The sequence below is a fragment of the Microcaecilia unicolor genome, chromosome 1 (genome assembly GCF_901765095.1).
Source record: "Microcaecilia unicolor chromosome 1, aMicUni1.1, whole genome shotgun sequence".
NCBI classification, from domain to species: Eukaryota; Metazoa; Chordata; class Amphibia; order Gymnophiona; family Siphonopidae; genus Microcaecilia; species Microcaecilia unicolor.
Window position 1 is genome coordinate 103406843 of NC_044031.1, and position 24884 is coordinate 103431726.

The 24884-nt window shown below is 42.5% G+C and overlaps 1 protein-coding gene across 1 annotated transcript in view; it reads right to left on the bottom strand.

Moving 5' to 3' along the window:
* Positions 1–550: 550 nt before the first annotated feature.
* LOC115467602 (highly reducing polyketide synthase SAT13-like) overlaps positions 551–24884 on the bottom strand; it is a 106970-nt gene continuing 82636 nt past the window's right edge. Inside the window, exon 7 of the mRNA XM_030199277.1 lies at positions 551–8518. Coding sequence (XP_030055137.1) covers positions 2945–8518 — 5574 coding nt within the window. The 3' untranslated portion in view covers positions 551–2944. The remainder of the gene's footprint in view (positions 8519–24884) is intronic.

A 24884-nucleotide genomic window follows, 5' to 3' on the forward strand; every position in this document is an offset into this window, starting at 1 on the left:
GGGTTAGCGTATAAAGATAGGATAGTTATTTATGTGGTCTTATTTATCCACTAAACCAGGCCGGTTACATTTGAATATCGGGATGTAACCGGACTCCACCCCCAGAATACCCCCGACATAGCTGGCTTGAAGTTAGCATAAACCAGTATTTTCAGAGGCACTAAGCGGATAAGGGCCGCTGAAAAATGACTGGATAGCAGCGAACAAGCAAGTTAACCGGTCGGCAGCCATTCCCAGCAAGTTAACTCACTTTGAATATCGGTCGGTAAGTGTATTCCACAGCAGAATCTAGACACCTAGGATCCATTTTAGAATAAGTTCCTACCATGCACACTTGGGGCACCGAAATGCAGGTTCCCAGTTATAGAATTGCCCCCATATTGCATTAGCCACCCTCATTGCATTCTTCTCACAATGAAAGAAAACGTTTCTGAACAAGTTTACAGTACTGTGGGTATAAAATGATTTAACTTTTATTAATTACACAGTTAAACATTAGTCATATATGGAAATAAAATTACACTATGTTAAGGATTAAAATATGAGACTATTAAAAGATTTGTTTCAGATAACAATAAAATAAAAACAAAGTAGGCTGTTCTTAAAAGAAACTTTTTACAAAACTATTTTATCAGTATAGTACAGGCTTATGTCTTACATTCTGACAAATTAAACTTTGACAAAATACACTAATCAATAACGAAAGGAACATCACAATTCTTAAAGGGGGTCTTTTACTAAGCTGCGGTAACATTTTTAGCTTGTGGTAGAAATCATTCCTATGGGCCACTCGGTGTTTACCGTCAGCTTCTACCATGAGCTAAAAACGCTACTGTGGCTTAGTAAAAGGCTATAGTTAGCAATGTGAGCTACCACTAAGATATGTTTACCACAAACCACATTTTAAACGATAATATTTAGAGGCTTTTTTTATTAACTTGTGCTAAAAAGTGGCCAGCGCTATCACTAGCATGAGGGTTTCCCACGCGCTGAAGCCACTTACTGACACCTATTTTCTAGGTGGTATGAGCTCCTGTGCTACTCATGTGCTAATTGGTTAGTACATGCTAATCTAGCTGCATTAACCGATTTGCTCTGGGCACACCTACACTCTTCCCCTAGCGCTAAAAAATAAAATGTACTTTGAAGCACATGGGAAGTGCATGCTGATCCGAAAACTAGCCCAGGGCACCTGAGCACGCCCCTTGGTAATGCCTTTTAACCCCTTGTTACTAAGAACTGGGGTTAACAGTAAAATAACATGGCCTAATGGTAGCCTATACTGATAACTATACCCTTAAATCTTAAAAAAAAACAGGATTATTTATTACAACTTGAAATCTGCCACTGCAGTTGACAGACTTAAGGGTACTATGTCCAATGATAAGGATAAAATATGAGAATATTAAAAGATTTGTTTCAGGAACAAAGTATAATGTTCTCGAAAGAAACGTTTTACAAAACAAAAGCTATTTTATCAATATAATACAGGCTTATGTCTTATATTTTGACAAATTAACCCCCCTGTTTACTAAGCCGACACGCTCATTCAAACTGGATGGGCTGTGTCAGCATTAGTGTACCACCAGCCGCTAGCGCAGCTTAGTAAACGGGGGTAAACTTTGACAAAATATACTAAGCAATAATGACAGACATATGAAAATTCATATAATAAAATCTTCAAAAAACAGAGCTGTTCATTACAACATAAAATCTATCGCTGGTGTTGATAGACTTAAGGCATTAGTTGCAATAAGTTACAGTACATTAAGGGCCTCTTTTACTAAACTGTGCTAGCGATTTCCAGTGCAGCAGATGCGCCGTAGCCCATTCATTAACGTTATTGAGATGGGCGGGAGAAAGCCACTGCTTGCCTCGGGATTGGTAGCACGGAATGTTGCTACTAATTGGGTTTCTGCCAGGTACATGTGACCTGGATTGGCCACTGTTGGAAGCAGGATACTGGACTGGATGAACCATTGATCTGACTGTCTTTTGAAATCTCTGTTGTGAAATATCCTGAAGTGCATACAAAACAAAGTTTAATTTTTGTAAGTGTGATGTCCATCAGTGTATTATGACAGGATTATTCTGGAATGGGTGATGTTAGGGCAATCATGGTTTATTATTTATTTATTTTACAGTGCTTATATCCCACAATTTCCCACCTCTGGCAGGCTCAATGTGGCTTACAACATTGGAACAACAAAATAGACAGGGTACATTAAATGGAAAGGGGTAAGTAGGGCAGAGAGGTAAGGATAAATGAATGGGTCAGTCCATAATAGCAGTGCCAGTCCATACTGGCGGCGTCCTGAGATTAATGAGGGTGGACAGGATCTTTGGGGTAGGCTTGCTCAAATAAGCTGGCCTTAAGCAACTTCCTAAAAGTGAGTTGATCCTGAGTCATTTTCACTGAATATAATTATGAAGATCTAAAGGGGTCTGGGGATATGAAAGATAATTGGGGAAGGTGGATGCTGAAGATTTGCCTAGAGTGCCTACTAGTTTTGCACTGACCCTGTCCCCAGGCATCCCCTATCCCAAATGCCACCCTCTGTTGGGTGCACACATCTTTCTACAGAGTCCAGTATCTTTGAGGACAGTAGGGTATTACCATATATGTTAAAGTTTACTTCACAGTTTCCCTAAATCTATTAAAAAGAGAAATCAGATTTACACAGAACAACATATATTCAGATATGTACAAACATTTTCCAGTGATTATTGGTAAAAAGATAGAACGTGATATGAAGCTACCTGTTCAGAGGACAGATCTTATAAATAACAAAATCACTGTAGTTTCCAGTGTTTCTGTTAATCAGATTGAGACTGTGAATGTGATCCAATAAACCTGAATTAACAATTGTGGATGTAGGTGGTGCCTTTGCACTTCTGAACTTCTCTATTAAAACATGTATTCGGCTCTTGCATGATATTTTACCTACAGTCTAGTACTTTCTTCTATCTTTACGTCCAAGGATGTACTATTTTCAGGTTTAACTTTTTCAGTATAGCTGTCTTCCAAAAGTAACGCTAAGGATGAGATTGTTGTGTTGGGATCAAGTATTTTAACAAGTGGCACATTTACCTTTCTGTCATGAGAGATACGATTTTGTAGTGTTATGGCTAACATTGAATCTAATCCCAGTAACGTCGGAGATGTGCTTAAAGTAATATCACTGGTACTGACATTGCTGAGTTCACTTATCACTTTGATAATATACTCCTCAGGCTTGACTGCAGATAATGTCTGCAGAACTCCTAGTTCTGACTTATCCTCAAGTTTGCTTAACTCTTCCTGCAGAATTGCAGAGGAACGTTGATTTAGTGCTGGAGTTTCAGAAATAACTTTCTCATATAAAGATTTAAAATCCAATTTCATTACTACTTGTTGAGAATTGTTCAGAACTAAACTTTTTTCAAGATATTCATTAACTTCTGTTAAATCCAGGGTAAGTATTCCTTTGGACTCCAAAATGTGTTGAAGATGATTTCGGTTCAACAGTAATCCCAAATTCAAGGCACCCCAGCAGATGGATTGCCCAGAAAGCCCACGGTTTCTTCTGTAGTGACAGAACATGTCCAGAAATGAATTAGCAGCTGCATAGTTTGCTTGTGCTGAATTCCCTATAAATGAAGAAACAGACGAATAGCATACAAAATAATCAAGTTCCTGATCCCTTGTAGCACAGTGAAGATTTATTGCTCCAGCAATTTTTGGATTTAAGACTTTCTCAAAGTGTGACAGGCTCAGAGTTTCAAGAAACCCATCATGTAAAACAACAGCACTGTGAAAAATACCTTTGATTGGAATTTTTGAAAACATCTTAGCTATGGAATTTAAAGCATTTTTAACCTCATTAGGAAAAGCAACATTGCACTGAATAGTGATTATCCTTGTCCCTTCCCACTGATTCTGAAGCATCTTAATTTCTTCTTGTTTCTCTCTGGGTGGATTCCTCCTTGACAAAATCACAATAGATCCACCTCCATGCTGAGCAATAAACTTTACAGTTTCAAATCCAAGGCCTGTGAGTCCACCTGCAACTATATAAGCTGCATCATGTCTAAAGAGTTTCCCTTCCAAACCATGCATTAAAATGTTTGAAATCTTGTTATTCAACAGATCATCTTTTAGCACAATGACTGGGATAGATTTGCAGGTAAAATAGGATGATCCTTTGGAACTGGTTCCTTCAGCATTGCCATTCTGTTGAAAAATGAAACTGGAAAGGTTTAAAAATATCTCCTTGCTCATTGACTTTATCCACTGATAGAACAATTTTTGGGATTGTGTTAGATTTGCCTTCTGAAAAATGCTGTGAAGACTTACCATATGAACTTGGACATGTTCATGACAACTTCCAGTTAGATTTCGTAAATAGTCACATTTCTGATTGTCACATACTATCACTATGTCTTTGACTAGAAGAAGACGTGATAGTTCTTCCTTTGGTATACCACTCTGCGGAGGAAGAAAAACGAGAGCACTGCATTGCTTCAGATATTGCCACTGATTCATAACTGGTGTTCCAACCACTGTTCGCCAACCAATCTCCTCTGCTGTAAGAGTCAGCACTTGGCACATAACTGATGCAGGTTCAGGAGTAATAACAGCTAAACTTGGGTGGCCTTTCACTTTTGGTAGTGTCTGATGTAAAACCGTCCAGGCTATCATAAAGTAGGAGACACAGGGTACATTTCGAAGGAATGAAACTTTCTTTGTATTGTAACAAGCCATTTCTGGAAGGGTGACTTTTGAAGCTGCAAGGACTGGATAGCATGAAACAACACAGTCACCTACTTTCACTTTTCTAACTTCTGTGCCCGTCGCTGTAACAGTACCACTAAAATCAAGAGCCAGAAGTTGATGCTTCTTTATTGTATATCTGTTCCAGTATAATGTGTTACCAAAGATAGCACTAGAAATAGTAACAGGAAAGTAATCTTCCGAGTGGCTGCATATTTTATGAATCTGAATTTCCACACTGTGATTTGTAAGTTTGGTGAGCAAAGGTTTATTTGATTCAGCAGAAAGTTCTGCTACTCTGTAAGGGTCTTCAGTTTGCAAAATGAAACTCTGTGAACTCTGCAGGGGCATTTTCAGATGATGGTTTGAGATATCTGGAAACACTGTACGGGTGATTTCAGCAAAGTAAATTTTACCCTCATCTATCCAAATTTCAGCATAATCGTCTCCTTTAGTGTTGATAATAACTTCTGCTAAGGATGTAATATCCAGAACATTTGAGGAACTAATGTCAATTAGTTGAACATGGATTCCTTTAAGTTCAGTTAAGCAGGATCTAGTCATACCTTGCAGAACAAATCCAGGATTAATATGATCCACTGTTTTGTCTGTTGTTCTGAATGTGATTGTTCTAATTGAAACCTTGTAGTTCTGTTCTTTCAGAGAGAGAATAATTTGCCGATAAGCATCGCAACATTTGGATAGATACTGAACCAAATTATCTGGGAATTCTTCACAAAATCTGTGAATTCCCCACATGAATAAAACTTCTCTGTAGTCACTTGAATGTATTTTCTTTTTATGCAGTATGGATATTCCCGAGTTGTCATTGTGCAGCTCGGTCTCCCAGTTTTTGTACATAATGTAAGTTGACTCTTTATGCAAATGTTTCTTCAGGAGATCAGCTATTCCAAAAGTGTCAGCAAACACTAAGGCCTTTGGCGGTTCTTCTGAGTTTTTTGTTTTCTGAAACTGAGACATTTCTTTCCATCTGCTTTCAAATAGCAAATTGTTTAATTTACTAGAGTTATGCCCTAATTTTGTAATTTTAACATTTTTAAATTCTGCCAAGGTCCAACCACCTTTATCTGTAAAACATCCACAGACTAGTATGTAATTCTGGGTAATTTTGCAGGCTCTTAGATATATCAGCATTTCATTTTGCAAGGGTCTAAAAACTACCAGAGTGCCTATTGCAGAAGGGAAGCCAACTCCAGTTTTCAAATGTACATTAGCCACAACTACTGTCATTTGTAGAAAATTATCTAACACAACAGGGTGAATATAGTAGTTGTGAAGTTCCTTTGTGATCTCTTCGTTTACCTTTATTTTTGCTACTGCTTCGCTTAAGTCTTCACCAAAAAACACATCATGCATCTGCTTGTACACCTGTCCATACTGAAATCCAGTTTCAGAGAGAGATTCGTAAATTTTGTCCACTACTAACTGCTTTTTACACCTTTGAAATATATTTTCAAGAGAGATGGAGTCCTCTTCAGGCAGATCATTAACGTTCTGCTTAACAGTACCTGTTGCATAAACTGAATGTGATGACTGTATTTTAAAATTGGTCACTGTGCCATTTGACTCCAGTTGTACCTTGAGATCATGAGAATTTTGGCTGATGACACATGGACTGGAAAATATGATGCTAACTTGATGGGCACTTAGGGGCATTTTGGGCTTTGAGCTACTCATCACAGATGCCAGGACAAGCTCTACATACAAAGAACCAGGAACTATAACAATGTCGTTATTCTTGTGTTCGTACACATAGGGTGTTAGTGCTTCTGACACAGTGTAGCTGAATTCTGTGTTACCTTTGCTTACACTCTGAAGTAGAGGATGGCTAGAATTTGCTATGGAGTGGCTTTGTGTCGCATTATTTTCAGAATATTCCTCCGTCTTTCTGTGATCAAACTGATAAGTGGGATATGACGTTGGAATAGTTTTATACCCTTCATAGAAATGTTGCATGTCAAGACTATAACCCTGTGAAAAAAGATTTCCTATAAGTGTAAAAATTGTCTCGTATTCTTTATTGGGTTGCACAGCTGGAAAAACTGAAGTTGTCTCACCTAGAACTTCTACTATGTTTCTCTGTAATGCTCTTCTGGGCCCTATTTCAACAAGCATTAGGTTCTCCCTTCCCTTGGCTGCTGTTAGTAAAGCCTTTTCAAAAGCGACCGGCTCTCGAATGTTCCTGGCCCAGTATTTTGCTACAGTAAAATCCTGATCTGAAGCAATACGTCCAGTCACTGTTGAAACCAGTTCCGTTTCTGGTTTCTGGCTTTCTAAATCACTTAAACTCTCTTCTATCTCCTTTAATATTGGATCCATCATATGGCTGTGGTAAGCTGCTGGAACATCTAGAAGATGAAGAAATACATTCCTGCTGCTGAACAACTGAACTAATTGTTGGTGAGCCTTGTCTATTAAATCAGCATCACCAGACAATGTACATGATTGAGGGCTGTTAAAAGCAGCAATGCTCACCTTTCCAGAATATGGGTCAAGCAGTTTCAATACCTCTTGTACTGGGACATTTCCAACTACCAACATTTTTCCTCCTGTAACTTTTGACTGCAAAGTACTCCTGTAATAAATCACTTTCACGGCATCCTGAAGAGAAAGACGACCAGCACAATGTGCAGCAGCAACTTCGCCTACTGAATGACCAATAATAGAAACGGGCTTGACGCCCCAATAAGTCAAAAGAGACACTAAAGCAACCTGAATGGCAAAGAGCAATTGTTGTGCAATTTCTGGCTTTGAAAAATCATCATATTCATTTTCTATTAAATCCACTATACTGATGGGTGCGTACGCATGAAGCATGTTTTCTATTTCTTTACATTTTTCTCTGAACACTGGCTCAGTTCTTAGCAATGTTTTGCACATACCTTTATAAGTGACACCATTTCCACAGAATACAAACACTAATTGAGGATTTGCCTTTTCTGGAATGATTTCATTATTAGAGGCTATAGCAAGTTGTTGCTGTAACTGTTTTAGAGAAAAGGTAACAAAAGCCTTCCTGAATTTATAGTTTGTATGACTTCTCCTGCAGGCAGAGGTGTAGGCCAGATCTTGCAGAGTGACTGAATCAAGTTTGCTTAACTGCTGAGCTGCGTTTTCAAGTGCCAGCTTGAGAGACTTACTGGAAGCTGCAGAGAGTACAAATATTTCAAGGGGTCTTTTCACTGAATGCACAGATTTTCTTTGGTTATGCTGTCTGACAACAACATGAGCGTTTGTCCCCCCAAAGCCAAAGCAATTGATACCTGCAGTTCTAGCCTGTTTTCCAGGGTCTTTCCATTCTTCTGGAGCTGTTGGAATTGATAAACAAAATTCTTCTGGATTTATACTGCTGATGTCTATTGAATAATGCAAGGATGGAACAATTACTCTATGCTGCATCATTAAAAGAACTTTAATTAAGCCTGCCACCCCAGCAGCTGACTCTGTATGGCCAATGTTCCCTTTCACTGAGCCAATCTTTAGAATGGATGATCCAGGTGATCGTTTTTTAGCAATAATAGTGCTTAAGCTGGCTGCTTCTGCGGGATCTCCTACTGGTGTCCCTGTACCATGAGCTTCAACATACTGCACAAGTGATGGATTGATATGTGTTGTATAAATGCCAAGCAAGAGCTTTTCTTGTTGTGTCTGAGATGGTTTGGTGATGGGTGTTACTGATCTTCCATCCTGATTTACTGCACTGAAGCTTATTACTCCCCATATTTTATCACAGTTTTCTTCTGCCTGCAAGAGAAAAATGAAAGATTATTCACTGATACTATTTTACTAGCAGAAATACCTGATATCACCCGGAGGAAAGGTGTGATGAATGAACTACATCAAATACATTAGCATAGGATATAAAGTACATATAACTAAGAAACTACCATAACTACCATATCTAGTACTGTGCTTACAAACTGAATTTATGATTAACTTATTGCCTGATAATAATTGTTTCTTATTTTCATTTCCTATGGAAGAACACATTTTTCCACATTTTAAATGTTGAAGTAGCAGCATATAGTTAACCACTGAATGCCACCTGTAAAATGATCCACGATATAATACCCAACTCATCTATTATTTACTTAGACATTTCTTTAAACCATTTCAAATGGTATTCCTTGTATAAGATCTATCAGATACCTCTGTCACCACCATTCAGGCTAATGTGAGCCAGGCACTTTTATGGTGGGCAGATACTCCTCATTTGATCTTATTTTTCTCATTACAAATTCAATTCAAACTTTAATTTAAATTCTACTTAGCTTTAAAATTGTAGTGTCACTATATCTATATCTCTTCCTTCAATTTTATTACGGAGACAGTCCGACATGAACTCATGTTTCGCAATAATAGCTGTTTCAAGGTATGTCTCCTTATTTAGACTGGAATATATCACCGTGCTTTGGAGGAAAAAGCACGGTGATATATTCCAATTTAAATAAGGAGACATACCTTGAAACAGCTATTATTGCGAAACATGAGTTCACGTCGGACTGATTGTCTCCGTAATAAAATTGAAGGAAGAGATATAGATATAGTGACACTACAATTTTAAAGCTAAGTAGAATTTAAATTAAAGTTTGAATTGAATTTGTAATGAGAAAAATAAGATCAAATGAGGAGTATCTGCCCACCATAAAAGTGCCTGGCTCACATTAGCCTGAATGGTGGTGACAGAGGTATCTGATAGATCTTATACAAGGAATACCATTTGAAATGGTTTAAAGAAATGTCTAAGTAAATAATAGATGAGTTGGGTATTATATCGTGGATGATACAGACGACCCCCTCGCTGAGAAAATACTGATACTATATAAATTGGACCTGTAAAATGATAACATGTAAATGAGGATTATCTTTTGTGTAGTCTATAATTTGGAATGTCTTGCATCCTGAACTTTAAAGGCTAATAAATAGATATCTATATAAATAAATCCCACCTCGAACGTTCTGAAGCTCACTCCGTGGCAGTAAAGCACTGAACTCCTGTACTCTTGGTAGGCTAGGGTAACAGGGACACTCAACCTCACTCATAGGCCCGCCCTCAGCCACGCCCCATCTGTACATAAAAAGCAACCTCTACGTTCTAAGGCTGACTTTGTGGCTTCAGGGTTCGTAGGTTCGAAGCTCTGTAACCATTTTTAATAACCATGTATCTGTGCCCCGCCCTCGCTTCAAAACGCGGTGACATCCTGCGCACACACAGTCAGCTTCACAATGTACAGGTGGTCTCCTTCACAGACTACAACGCACTGACGTCAGTGATAGCTGATTCCAAAGCAAGGGGAGGAGTAGGGAAACACGCTGTTTCCCTACTCCTCCCCTTGCTTTGGAATCAGCTGTCACTGCACCGGAGCAAGTGGCACGGAGCCACCAAACACAGACCCCCCCTCGCTGCATCAACACACCAAACACCCCACCAGACCAACATCCATACCCCCCTGTCCCCTCACGGCCCTGTCACCGACTTCCTGACTGTCCGTTGCCTACGTTTTTAACACCCCCGCCCTGCACATTACGGCACCCTGTACCCCCCTTCCGCAACCCTGTCGACCCCCCCACCCTTTTGCCGGAAAAACCTCCCCCGGCGTTGTGCACTACCTCTGCTGACGGGGGAGCCCAACCCCCGTCAACCGAACTCCTGCTCTCGCCTTCGCACCGTTGCTTCCTCCATGATGTACAGTTGAAGTTCCTGTACGTGCATCTGACGTCAGACGCACGCACAGAAACTTCAACACAACATCATTCAAGAACCAACGCCGCAAAAGCCACAGCCCACAACAGCACTTCCAGGACGAGACGCGAAGAGAGGAGCAGAAGGTGCTGCAACATGAAGGCAACAACCCACGCGACAAGAAACGCCAACAGCGGAGCAGAACATCAAGGCTGCAACACATTGAACAGCGGAGATGGCGGTTGGGTTCAACGCATGTGTCAGCTCTCTCCTTCACAGGAACTCACGACGACGTGCAAAAACTCCCCCCCAAAGAACCACCTCAGCTTCAAATCGGAAGATGCGTGTCCAGGGAGAGAGGGAGACCCTCAAACTGGGAGGGGAGACCCTCAAACTGGGAGGGGGGAAGGAAGGAAGGGAGGGAGGACCCAGAAACTGGGGGGGAGGGAGAGAGGGAGGGCGGCCTGGCCCTCAACCTTGGGAGGGAGGGTGACCCGGCCCTGAACCTGGGGGGGGAAGGGGGGCCCTCTACCTCGGAGGGAGGGGGGGAACCTGAGCCTCGGAGGGGGGGGGGAAGGGACTCTGAACCTGGGAGCAAGGGGAGGACAGAGGGACCCTGCCACACACTCTCTCTCTCTCACACACTCGCACACCCACTTTCACTCTCTCTCTCTCACACACTCGCACATTCAGTCTCTTTCTCTCTCGCACAGTCACTCTCACACACACACTCGCAAACATACACACTCCAAGGACAACCTTGCTAGCGCCCGTTTCATTTTTGTCAGAAACGGGCCTTTTTTACTAGTAAAACATAAGAAAAGAAAAAAAAGAAGATGATGCATATTTTATTGGCCAAACTTAGGGCTTCTTTTACAAAGCCATGCTAGCAATTCCCAAGTGGCAAATGAGAGGAAGCCCATAGGAATTAAATGGGCTTCCTCTCATTTGCCGCACCGGGAATCAGTAGCGCAACTTTGTAAAAGAAGCCTTTAGGGCCCTGCTTACTAAGATGTGCTGGTGTTTTTAGCATGTGTTAAAAATTAGCGCATGCTAATGCTAGAAGACACCCATATATTCCTATGGGTATCTCTAGCATTAACGCAGGCTAATTTTTAGCATGCGCTAAAAGCACTAGTGCGCCTATAGCACGGCTTAGTAAACAGGGCCCTTAATATATTTATGTTTCACTTATACATTCCGATATTGTTATTTTTTACTCATACTTTCTGACCTGAGGAAGAAAGTTCCAGCCTTCAAAACGTAGTAAAAAAATGTATTTAGTTCATCTTATAAAATAGTATCATCTTTTTTTTCTGTTTATTAACGTTTAAAGTGGACTAACACAGCAGGCAAACTACATTGTCCTGAACTCTGGAAGGTACAGGATTTGTTTTACTTCAGGAAGAAAGTGGAAGAATGCTTTTTGGAAAAACCTTTTGTCTAATGCTTGTTGATCTACTGGAAATATGGTGGTCATTTTAGAAGCCCTAGTCACATTTTAGACATGCATAACCCAGCATTTAGATGTGTAGTAGTAAAAAAAGCCCGTTTCTGACAGAAATGAAACGGGCGCTAGCAAGGTTTTCCTCGGAGTGTGTATGTTTGATAGAGTGTGTTTGACAGTGACTGTGTGTGTGTGTGTGTGTGAGAGAGAGAGAGATAGAATGAATGTGTGAGTGTGTGTGTGTGTGTGTGTGTGTGTGTGTGTGTGTGTGTGTGTGAGAGAGAGAGAGTGAGACTGTCTCCTGTGTCCCCTGCCCGCCTTTCCAGCCACTCAGCGATTGTTCTATCTCCCCTGCTCCCCTTCCAGGCACCCAGCGATTCTCCTCTGTCCCCTTTCCCCCCTGTAGCCACCCAGCGATTCTCTTCGCTCCCCTGCCCCCACTCCAGCCGTGTGTGTGTGAGAGTGAGTATGTGGAAGACAGAGACAGTGAAAGTGTGTGTGTGTGTGTCTGTGTGAAAGTGTGACTGAGAGTGAGTTAAGAGAGAGAGTGAGAGTGTGTATATGTATTTGTGTCTGTGTATGTATGAGACAGAGAAAGTGTGTGTGTGTCTGTGTGAGAGAGTGTGTATATGTGTGTGTGTGTGTGTGTGTGTGCGCGTGTCTGTGTGAAAGAGAATGTGCGAGGCTAGTGTCAAAATGAAGAGACAGCAGCAAAAGTTTGCATAGCAGAGCACAACCATTTGAGCCAGTTGTTACCTTATCTCCCCTGCCGTCCCCTCCATACCCAATGATTCTTTTTTTGTCTTCCATCCCCTCCGTGTCCCGTGTGTGTGTGACAGAGAGAGAGATGGTAGTAGTCCCTGTGACAGTGGAGTGTCAGTTGCTCCTTATAGGCAGTTGAGAGTGAGAGTGAGAAAGAGTGTGCATGTGGTGTTTTTTTTCCTCCCCTCTCATCACCTCCGTGTCCCTTGTGTGTGTGTGTCTGAATACAACGGTTTATTTTGTTTTTATTTCTCAAGTGTAGTGAGAATGTGTATATGTGTGTGTGTGTGTGTGTGTGTGTGTGTGTGAGAGAGAGAGAGAGAGAGAGAGAGTCAGAGAAAGTGTATGTGTGTGTGAGAGTGAGTGTGTTGAAGAGAGAGACAGTGAAAGTGTGTGTGTGTGTCTGTGTGAAAGAGAGACTGTGAGAGTGATTTAAGTGAGAGAGTGAGAGTGTGTATATGTATGTGTGTCTGTGAAAGAGAGTGTGCAAGGCTAGGGTTCAAAATGGGAAGACAGCAGCAAAATGTTCCATAGCAGAACACACCCATTTGAGCCATTTCTCAGTTATAGGCAGTTAAGAGAGAGGGAGATAGTGAGATAGTGAAAGGGAGTGTGTACTGATGGTTTTTTTTCCTCCCCTCTCATCTCCTCCCTGACCCTTGTGTGTGTGTGTTCTAGAGAGAGTGAGAGAGAGGTTAGTTTGGATGTTAGAGATGCAGTGAGAGGCAGCTGTGGGAGGGGGGGTTGTATTTGAGGGAGTCTGCCACTCTCCTTGTTCTGTGTGCCACATGTGATGTTACTGAGGTGCAGCCAGGCATCAACTCCTTGTGAGAAACTTCTCTGACCTGCCTTCTGTGATGTGTGCTGCTGTTGATCGTATCTGTGGTCTCGGGACAGCCTGTCTGCGTCGCTTGAGTGTTGAAAAGCAGCAGCAACAACAATGAAAAAGACTTGCCTCTCTCCTAGCCCGATCATAGCTACTGTTTAGTGTTTTTTTTTAATTGGTGGCTCGTGCCAGAAGGCAGATTAATGATCGTGTGAGGACATTTTCGTGCAGTTGCTAACAGTAAAAAGAAAGACGTATGGTGCCCTCGAGATGAATTAAGTGTATTGTTTTGCGATGTTGTCAGTGTTCAGACTGCATTTTCACCTTTTCGTAGAAATCCTGAGTTTCATGAAAAGGAGATCAGGCTGACAGGCGGTCTCAGCGTCTTGTTCTTGAGGACATACCTTTGACACCTTTGCTGCATCAGCATGCAAGCGCTAGTTTATTTTGAGTGTTAGGGAACTTATTTTAGTCATCTCACATTGGTCGTCTGTGCAGGTGCTCCTCCTCTCCCCTTTGACGTCGTTGGCTGTGCTTCTCCGGGGTTTTCTCCAGGGGCAGTGATGTAAGGAGAGAGGCTGAGCAGCTGCAGGGACCTGGCAGTCTGAGATGGTTCTGAACGGAGGTGCGTTGTATGAGTTGTTTTTGCTGTGGCCCCCCCCCCCCCCACCCGTCGTCGATGTTGGTGAATTGCTCCGCCTCCGCCCTCAACGTCATAACGTTTGACGCGAGGGCGGTGAATTGCTCCGCCTCCGCCCTCAACGTCATAACGTTTGACGCGAGGGCGGAGCCCAGAGACTGTGTTTTTCGAGGCTTCAGAGCTTCGAACATACGAACCTTGGCTTCAGTGACGTGAGAAGCCAATAGAACGTTGAGGGTGCGTTTTATAGGGAGCAGATGGGCGTGGCTGAGTACTGAGGGTGAGTAGTCCCAATAGTAGCCTAGCCTACCAGGAGGACAGGAGTTCAGGGCTTCACTGCCACAGATGGAGTGAGCTTCAGAACTCTGAGGGGGGATTTTATTTATATAGATATTGCATACACACCTAAGTCCTGATTTTAGAAAGCCAGGATATACTCATCTAAAACTCAAAAACATGCATATGGCAAGACGGCATGTCAGGATGTATTTTGGCCAGGACTAGGGTGGGGCTAAAAAATAAACATGTGTTTTCCATTTCAGAAGGGGCATGCACACCTGCTATCCCAGACATCTAGGTTTCAAAAAAGTGCTTATTTTAAGCAGCACTCCATTGAGGCATTAGGGGAGGGTTCTTAATCTCTCAGGGGTCCTTTTACTAAGCTACGGGAAAAAGGGCCCTGCGGTAGCAGTGGGGGCTGTTTTTCCTGTGCACCAGGGCCCTTTTTACCGCAGCGGGTAAAAAGCCCCTAAAAAAAAAAAAAGAGTACTTTTACCACATGGCCATGCAGGGAGAGTACTTACTGCCACCCATTGAGATGGTGGTAAGGGCTCCCATGGTAACCCGGCAGTAATTGGGCAGCACTGGATGATGCCCAATTACTGCCAGGTCAGCAATGCGCTATTAAATTAATACATAATTTCTGGTTCACCAGAAATGGTGCACTCGAGCCAGAACTACCACTGGTAGTCGCATTGGGCCAGCAGTAGTTCCACGATAGCATGCCGTAAGTCCACGCTGGGTTTCTACCACTTTGTAAGAGGGCCCCTCGGTGGTTTATGTTCCCCCCTGAAAGACCCAATCTGAAGAAGAAGGTTCTGTCTTTGAAAGCTTAAACTCTATCACCTTATCTTCCCTTTTATGTTTTATTTCTATTTATTATCTTTAAAATTGACTAACACAGCAGCCACAGTGTTTTACCGCCTGAAAGTGAAACTTGAAAGGGATATTGCACTTTTTGACAGCTTTAAGATAAATACTCTTATATGCTTCTAAAATGGCAATATTAATCCCTTTGATTTTGTAAACTTTTATTGTTTTAAAATGGATGCCCCCACCACATGTAACCAGCTCATAAACATCCATTTCTCAATGTATTTCAGAACAGACTCTACATCAGCAGATCCTGTTCTAAAATACTAGTGGAATTTCAAATATCTCAACCTAGACATCTCAACTCCAGTTTACATGTCCTTTCTAAAATCCACTTTAATAAGCAGGTACAGTTTATTAAATCTGCTATACCACTAGGCTTTCTACCACAGAAAGACCACAGCGGTGTACAATAATAAAAAAACAATAAAACACAACAAATAAAAGGAACTACAATGTTCACATAGGAAAGAAACAAACAGAACAAAGCAATCATACAGATAGCAACATAGGTACATAAGTATTGCCATACTGGGAAAAACCAAAGGTCCATCAAGCCCAGCATCCTGTTACCAACAGTGGCCAATCCAGATCACAAATACCTGGCAAGATCCCAAAAAAGTACAAAACATTTTATACTGCTTATCCCAGAAATAGTGGATTTTCCCCAAGTCCATTTAATAACGGTCTATGGACTTTTCCTTTAGGAAGCCGTCCAAACCTTTTTATAACTCCGCTAAGCTAACCACCTTTACCACATTCTCTGGCAACGAATTCCAGAGTTTAATTACACGTTGAGTGAAGAAAAACTTTCTCCGATTTGTTTTAAATTTACTACATTGTAGCTTCATCGCATGCCCCCTAGTCCTAGTATTTTTCGAAAGCGTGAACAGACACTTCACATCTACCCATTCCATTCCACTCATTATTTTATAGACCTCTATCATATCTCCCCTCAGCCACCTTTTCTCCAAGCTGAAGAGCCCTAGCTGCTTTAGCCTTTCCTCATAGGGAAGTTGTCCCATCCCCTTTATCATTTTTGTCACCCTTCTCTGCACCTTTTCTAATTCCACTATATCTTTTTTGAGATGCGGCGACCAGAATTGAACACAATATTCGAGGTGCGGTCGCACCATGGAGCGATACAAAGGCATTATAACATCCTCATTTTTGTTTTCCATTCCTTTCCTAATAATACCTAACATTCTATTTGCTTTCTTAGCTGCAGCAACACACTGAGCAGAAGGTTTCAACGTATCATCAACGACGACACCTAGATCCCTTTCTTAGTCTTTGACTCCTAACGTGGAACCTTGCATGACGTAGCTATAATTCGGCTTCCTCTTTCCCACATGCATCACTTTGCACTTGCTCACATTAAACGTCATCAGCCATTTAGACTCCCAGTCTCGTAAGGTCCTCTTGTAAATTTTCACAATCCTCCCGCGATTTAACGACTTTGAATAACTTTGTGTCATCAGCAAATTTAATTACCTCACTAGTTACTCCCATCTCTAGGTCATTTATAAATATGTCAAAAAGCAGCGGTCCCAGCACAGACCCCTGGAGAACCCCACTAACTACCCTTCTCCATTGTGAATACTGCCCATTTAACCCTACTCTGTTTTCTGTCTTTTAACCAGTTTTTAATTCACAATAGAACACTACCTCCTATCCCATGACTCTCCAATTTCCTCTGGAGTCTTTCATGACTTACTTTGTCAACGCCTTCAGAAAATCTAATATCAACAGGCTCACCTTTATCCCCATGTTTGTTCACCCCTTCAAAGAAATGTAGTAGTCAATAAAGTCAGCTTAGAAAAGGGATCTCTTTAACAATCGGGGGCCAATGCTACAGACACAACATTCTAAAAGTCAAGAGCCACATGAAGGGCTTTATTATTGGAGCCTGATTACTTCCCTCTCCCCTTTGATTGGATGTTGTAAAACCGGCTTCTTATAAGACCAGGTGCCATTTTGTAAAATTCCTGTTCAATATTAGAGTTCCTCCTCCTGAAGCAGGATTCGAAACAAAGGGGCCCTTGTCGGGGTATAGGATTTACAAGTGGCAGATTGATGAGTTACTTGATGGATTGGATGAGTTACTTGGACATTTGGAAGATTTCCCGTCAGATAAGTTTAAGCGTTGGGCATACCCTTTTATCCTTGGAACTGAGTATATATGTATTTTTGGCAATTTTGTAGATTGAGTAAAAAGGACCCTGTTTTGATACGTTTACTTTTTAGAATCGTCGAAGCAGCTTTTTTCCACAGTGTGTGTTTCTCTCTCCTCTTTTTTTTTGTTTGGGAAGAGTTGATTATCACTGTGGGTTTTGCACTTCATTTGACTGAACCTATGATAAGAGCCTTATTAAAGTTGTTATGTCAGTGCAGGCTGTTACCTGCTGTGAGAACCACAGTGTCTGCCCTTACATGAGGAGGCAGCCAGAGGGCGCTCTCCCATTGAAAACCGGGAAAATGCCCATTCTGTCCAGTAGACGGAGCTCCAGAGAGATAGCTGGGGGAGTGAGAGGAGTCTTCTAGGCCAGATCTTTCTGGAACCAGAGGGGCGAGGTTTCAAGGGGTGGGGAGGTTTATTGGACACCTCATAAATAGCTTCCTCTCAGCAGAGGAGGGAGTTTTGCCCGAGGGAGAGGAGATGGGAGCCTGGAGACCGGAAGCCTGAACTGTGTGTTCAAAGGACTGTGTGTCCCAAGTACGGGCAAGGTAAAGCAGGCTGCAATGCCTGGGGTTAGTAGTCCCCGAAATACTGATGTTGGAACTGTGAAGAGTTTAAAAAGAACAAACAGCCGTTGGGTGGAGGATAGGACCGTAAGTTTAATGTGAATAAAGAAGGTCCTATCCAGGGGAGGAGGCTGTTATACCCTGAGACCCAGATGTCCCCCAGTAAATGGTCTCAGGGGGGTGAATCGCAGTCAAAGAATAAGAGTTGGAAAGCCAGGTTCCCAAAAGACTGTAACCTAGCTCTAATAAACTGAATTTACATATGATCAGCTTAATTTGCATATTTCTGTGAGCAAAGGGATCCGCGCTATCTTCCAGAGGAGGGTGACCAGGGGACCCACCAGAAGAACTGGTAAGGTGGGTCGGTCACCAGGAGATACAGCGGGGAGGCCGGGCCAGGACTGAAAGTTAATGCAGAGGTCACCCTGAAGGAAAGGGGAGGACCAAACATAGAGGCCCGAGTCAACGGAGACACAGAGAAGTCTGGTTTCAAGGTGGTTCCCTGAAGCAAAGGGCTGGTGAGGCTGGGCAGGAGCCACTAGAGGGCCACTGCACACCGGAGCACCCCTGCGGGCTTACACTGCGTAAACCCAGTGCCCTTTCACTCTCTCTCTAGAGTCAAAAATGTTTTAGATTTATAAAGTCACAAAGAGCCAGAATAGAATTTGAACTAGAGATCTTTAGTACTTAGGTCACTGCTTTAATCATTAGGCTACTCCTCCACATATAGCATCAACTCCTCTCCCTACTTCCTTGGAAACCATTTCTGAGTATTTGAATTGATGCAACAGAGGTGTAGTGCCTTTTGTAACCTGCCACGTGAGAAGATTGGTTGGTACTCAGTGGGGAGTGTATGTGCCCGGCTGTAATAGCACAGCACACATCCATCGCCACTTGCTGCCTGATTATCGCCAGGTTAGCACATGAACCCTTACCGCCAAGTAAATAGGTGACAGTAAGGCTCAAGCAGTAATGATCGCATGCTATGCACCCAGGGTGGAGCACACACCCCCGCCACCAGCAGAATGCACCCCCTGGGCAGTTCACACACTCCCTCCTCCAAGCAAGGGTATGCATGGAGCAGGCATGCGGCTGTCAGCTCTGCCGGTCCTCTGCCCCCTCTGATGTCAACTTCCTGTTCAGGGGCAGGGGACCGGCAGAGCCGACAACCACGCACCTGCTCGCACACCCCCTTGCTGCCAGATCACCCCCCCCCCCCCCCCGCCATGCCCTAGGTACACTAGAGATAATAACAGTAAATTAACAGCTAAATGTGGATTATTCAGCAAAGCAACAAAGGGGCTCATTTTTGAAAGAGAAAAATGTCTAAAGAGTGACTTAAAGCAGCATTTGGACATTTTTCTCAGAAAAATGTCCACATCGGTATTTTTGAAACCTATTTATCAGACATTTATCTATGTTGTTCATCTGCAGTGCATCCAAATCTCAAAAGGGTGTTTGTTAATTGTGGGATATGGGTGTTCCTAAGACTTAGACGTCTTTAGCCATAATGGAACAAAACAAAACCATCCAGAACTAAAACTAAGACATTTTGAGCTAGACCTGTTTTTAGAATGAATAACAGAAGAACAAAAACCTCGCAGAGATAATCACACTCTGGAGACAGCAAAGGTGACACAATAAGACGATGATGCTATCTGGTCTGGAAGATTTATTGGTCAGCAAGAATAAGTCAACTTGACATGGCCGTATTTCGGCCTAATGGCCTGCCTCAGGAGTCTATACACAAGCACATTAAAGTTACAATAATAAATGAAAATACTGAAATGTCAACAATGAATGAAAACAATATACACATAAATATCATGACATTGTTAAAACTTAAAAGTAAATTGACTTAGAAAAAACTAACTAAAATGTGCAATCGAGCAAAACCCACATCGGGATCATAATTTTATCATTATACACCAAATTAGTAGCAAAATGATGATCCATGAACTAAAAGAATAAGAACATTGTACATTTAAATAACATATTATAAAAGCTTGTAGATGAATGAGGAATGTACTATGTAATACCTCAATGCTAATCCAATCTAATAATAAAAATATAATATGTAAAGAAATGATATATGTAATTAAAAATGAAAATGGATAAATGCACCCAGAAGCACAATGCTAAATATGTACCTTCCTATGTCGTATAAATAAGTCTGCCAGTATCACTTGCTGTAATCGAATGTCTCAAATTCTTTCTGCAAATAAAAATACCAAGTATAATCCCAACTTTGAAACACATTATTTAAGACAAAAATATATCTGCTTTTTACCACCGTAAGAAGAGAGAAAGAGAAAAAAAGGAATGGAAAAAGTTCCATAAACAAAAAATACCATAGACATAAAGCACTCTTAATTATCTTTGTGCCAGCTTCTCTATTTAACAAACGGTCAAAAAATATATAATAAAAGTGTACAATATAGTGTGCAGTATGGTATACAATACAGTATAGTTGTATTGTGGGCACCGAAATGGATATACCTTCTATGCACAAGAGTTAATTTATTTATTTATTTATTACTGTATTTATACCCCACATTATCCCCACAAACATGCAGGCTCAATGTGGCTTACATAATCCGGAGAGAGAGAGAGAGAACTCCAGGTGGCATCAGATACAAACGAGAATAGTAGAGTAGAAGGGCAAGAAAGAAAGAATGCTTTACATACAACAGTACATAAGAATAGGACAAAACAGGATCCACGTATACCAGCTGGCAGAGACTATAGTAATGCAGAATGGAACCGCATAATCAGAGAACTATGCAATAAGTGACGTCACTTGCTTCAAAAACGGAACAAAAATATGCGTACTAATTGTTAAAATATCTTGAATAATCTGATATATAGTGTAGGTAATAATGAAAGATTATAACTAACAGACATTGTGAAGTACAAAACTTTACTTACTATTGTTGTACATCTAAAAAAGGTGGGAGGCACTGCTGGTAGCGCCACACGCTCTCAACAAAAACTGAAAAGAAAAATCATTTACAATATAATGACGAATCCTTAAGGTATCTGATCATTGTGAGTCATAGTACTCATGGGCATAATGGAATTCCAAATAATGATAATACACAATTTGGGCGTGCATCATAAAACAGCACAGTTGGTTTTGGCTCTTTTCCGTTCAAACTTAAATTGGCTTTTAGAGGGAAAATAGTATTGTCTTGGTATCGTCTTTTTCATGTATGATTCAAGATACAAACAACAAAGAAAACAAGAGATTTTACTCACTGCCAATAATCTTCTCAGGACTTGTAACACTCAGAGGAGCATTTTCAAAAGGGACGTCCAAGTTGCATTTTGGACGTCCTTGCAAAATGGCAAAATCCAGGGACCGGGAAACCCGTATTTTTGAAACAAGATGGATGTCCATCTTTCGTTTTGAAAATACCGTCAGAGACATCCAAATCCTTAAATTTGGACATCCCTTGAATTGGTCGTTCCTAGACATGGATGTTTCTGACTTTCAGCGATTTTCGAAACCAAAGACGTCCATGTCAAAAACGGCCAAATGCAAGCCATTTGGTCATGGGAGGAGCCAGCATTTGTAGTGCACTGGTCCCCCTGACATACCAAGACACCAGCCGGGCACCTTAGGGGACAGTGGATTCATAAATTGCTCCCAGGAACACAGCTCCCTTACCTTGTGTGCTGAGCCCCCATAACCCACTACCCTCAACTGTACACCACTACCATAGCCCTTACGGGTGAAGGGAGCACCTATATATGGGTACAGTGGGTTTGTGGTGGGTTTTGGAGAGCTCGCTGTTTCCTCCACAAATGTAACAGGTAGGTATGGTATGGGCCTGGGTCCGCCTGTCTGAAGTGCACTGCAATACTGTAGGGGTATTTACCTGAGATCTCACCTTTGCTGGTCTTGGCCTATACAAGCCTGAACCAACAATATGAATTCTACAACCTGTGACCTGAATACATCTGTTACTAACAGAATCCAGCTTTCTTGCAAAGGAAAATTACTGCTGCGCCTTGCAAGATGATTTCATCCAAGGACATATTCTTTGTTGCAAACTGGCCCCCGTTATCTCCCTGGGAAGCTTGAAGGAGAAAAACACCCATGGCTCCAAAAGAATGGAATCAGACAGGGAGTTTGCATGCCATTGCTAACCACTTCATAGCTATAACAAAGGCTTCTTCATGACTATGAATCGGGCTGGACATCATGTCATTGTATGTGATTGGTCCACAGGTATCATCTGATGCTTGGATACCAAAGGTTTGGACTGAAGAAAGGTCAGTTAGGAAGGAACTGGAGAACAAGAGAACACCAGAGAAGGAAGAACACCAGACAATTTGCAGGTGGATAGAAAGCTCTAAAGAACAAGAGACTGATTTTCCTAACACCAGTGAACTGCGTGCCTTGTAACAAACTCACAAGGTTGGCTCAGCTAACATCAGGCCTTATCTAAGACTGTACCATTTGTATCCAGAATTCAACTCTTGGACCTTACTCCTGGACTGGGAGACTCGCTGAAATCTTCAGCTCGAGTCAGAGGAAAAATCCGCTTCTCTACCATTGGGAGTCTCACACAGATGGCAGGGTGAGATAACAGGATTTACTACCTATTGTCGGGGATAATAAGTCCTTAGTTTGTCTGAGACAGATAGGTTTAGGTCAGGACTTCTGGTCTGTGTGTATTCAGCTGATCACTGTGTTTTGTATTAAACATGTAAGAAGTTCTTGTAAGAATTATTAGGATTTCAGGATTGTACTGAGTGGTGTAATCACCCTTTTTAGTTAGTACATTAGGATAATCAGATGGTAATCTATTTTGGTGATAATCTAATTGTATAGCAAGTTATTTTTCTATTTTGCTTGGCACTTTGCTACAGAACTATTTATATATATATATATATATATATATTTTTTTTTTTTTTTAATCAATAAACATAATATATTCCACCGGTGGCTTTGGCCCTTTTTCCAGCACAGCTAGTTGTCTCTCAGGCCCAGATGCATCAAACAAACGTAAAAAAATCTAAATCGTTAAACTCCTTAACGATTTTGAAAAACCGAAGCATGCACCAAAAAAACAGGTCAAACATGTTCGTTGCGGTATCGAGAAGTACAATGTATCAATCAATCGTAACCCCGGTCGGCAATGGGCCCCTAAATCATGCGCAGAGCAGCCAAGCGTTATGCTAGCTGCTCTGCGCATGCCACAAACGTCCAAAAAAAACCCACAACACAAACACGTGGCTCCCCACTTCCCCCTGCACTAACCAAAACAAAAAAAAAATCCAAATAGATTGGGAGGGGGCAAAGGCGCTCGTCAGGAGCGTCCTGTATGGGCGCCCTTGCCCACCCTCCTGAGATCGCCGCTGTTCCCCGCTTCAGCCGGTTTTAATAAAAACAAATCTCCACATTTTCTCATCCCCGCTCCCCCTCCCTTCCTGTGTCTCCTGTCCTTTGCTCTAGGGCTCCACCTCCCGCTATCCTCTGCCTCCGCCTCTGCCCCGTCCCCCTGGGATCGTCGCCGCCGCTCCCACCCTCCACCGGACCCCCCCTCCGCATTACCGTCCTGTGCAGCGCCTCTCACCTGTATGCGGAGGTGCTGCACGGGATAAAACATCTGATCGCGAATTGCTTCTCCCTCCTTCGACGTCAGTCTGTTGTTCCTGAGCCCACCCTCCATTGACGTAAGTTACCTACGTCAGTTATCTACATAGGTAACTTACGTCAATGGAGGGCGGGCACAGGAACAACAGACTGACGTCGGAGAAGGGAGAAGCAATTGTCGATCAGATGTTTTATCCTGTGCAGCGCCTCCACATACAGGTGACAGGCGCTGCGCGGGACGGTAATGCGGAGGGGGGGGGGTCCGGTGGAGGGTGGGAGCGGCGGCGACAATCCCAGGGGGGCGGGGCACGGGGGCGGAGGCGGAGGATGGCGGGAGGTCGAGCCCTGGAGCAAGGGACAGGAAACACAGGAAGGGAGGGGGACCGGGGATGAGAAAATGTGGAGATTTGTTTTTATTAAAACCGGCTGAAGCGGGGAACAGTGGCGATGTCGGGGGGGGGGGGGCAAGGGCGCCCATACAGGACGCTCCTGATGAGCGCCTTTACCCCCTCCCGATCTACATCTCACTGGCCTCCCACTTAAATTGCTTACCACCATCTAACCCCCGATATTCAGCAGCACTAAAGCGGGCAGTGATGCTGAATATCGCCTCTGACCAGCCCCATAAAAAGTGGATTGGTCAGGGGTGGTACAGAGGGTAGTGTTAGGGAGGAGCCGGGAGTTATGCGGGTACTACAAGACTCATTTTCCACCAAAGTCGCTATGCTCACATTAGCCCTCTCCTTAAGTCACTTCACTGGCTCCCTATCCATTTTCGCATTCAATTCAAACTTCTCTTATTGACCTATAAGTGCATTCACTCTGCCGCTCCCCAGTACCTCTCCACGCTTGTCTCTCCCTATGCCCCCCCTCGGGTACTCCGTTCTGTAGATAAATCTCTCTTATCTGTCCGCTTCTCCTCTACTGTCAATTCCAGACTCCGTTCCTTTTATCTTGCTGCACCTCATGCCTGGAATAGACTACCCGAGCCTGTACGTCTAGCCCCGTGTTTGGCTGTTTTCAAGTCCAAACATAAAGCCACCTCTTTACCAATGCTTTTGACTCCTACCCACTACTTACTTGCCCTGTCCTTGTATCCTCACCTCTTTATTCCCTTACCCTTATTGTCCTGTCTACCTGTCTTATCTAGATTGTAAGCTCTTTGAGCAGGGACTGTCTTTTTGTGTATGGTGTACAGCGCTGCGTATGCCTTGTAGCGCTATAGAAATGATAAGTAGTAGTAGTAGTAT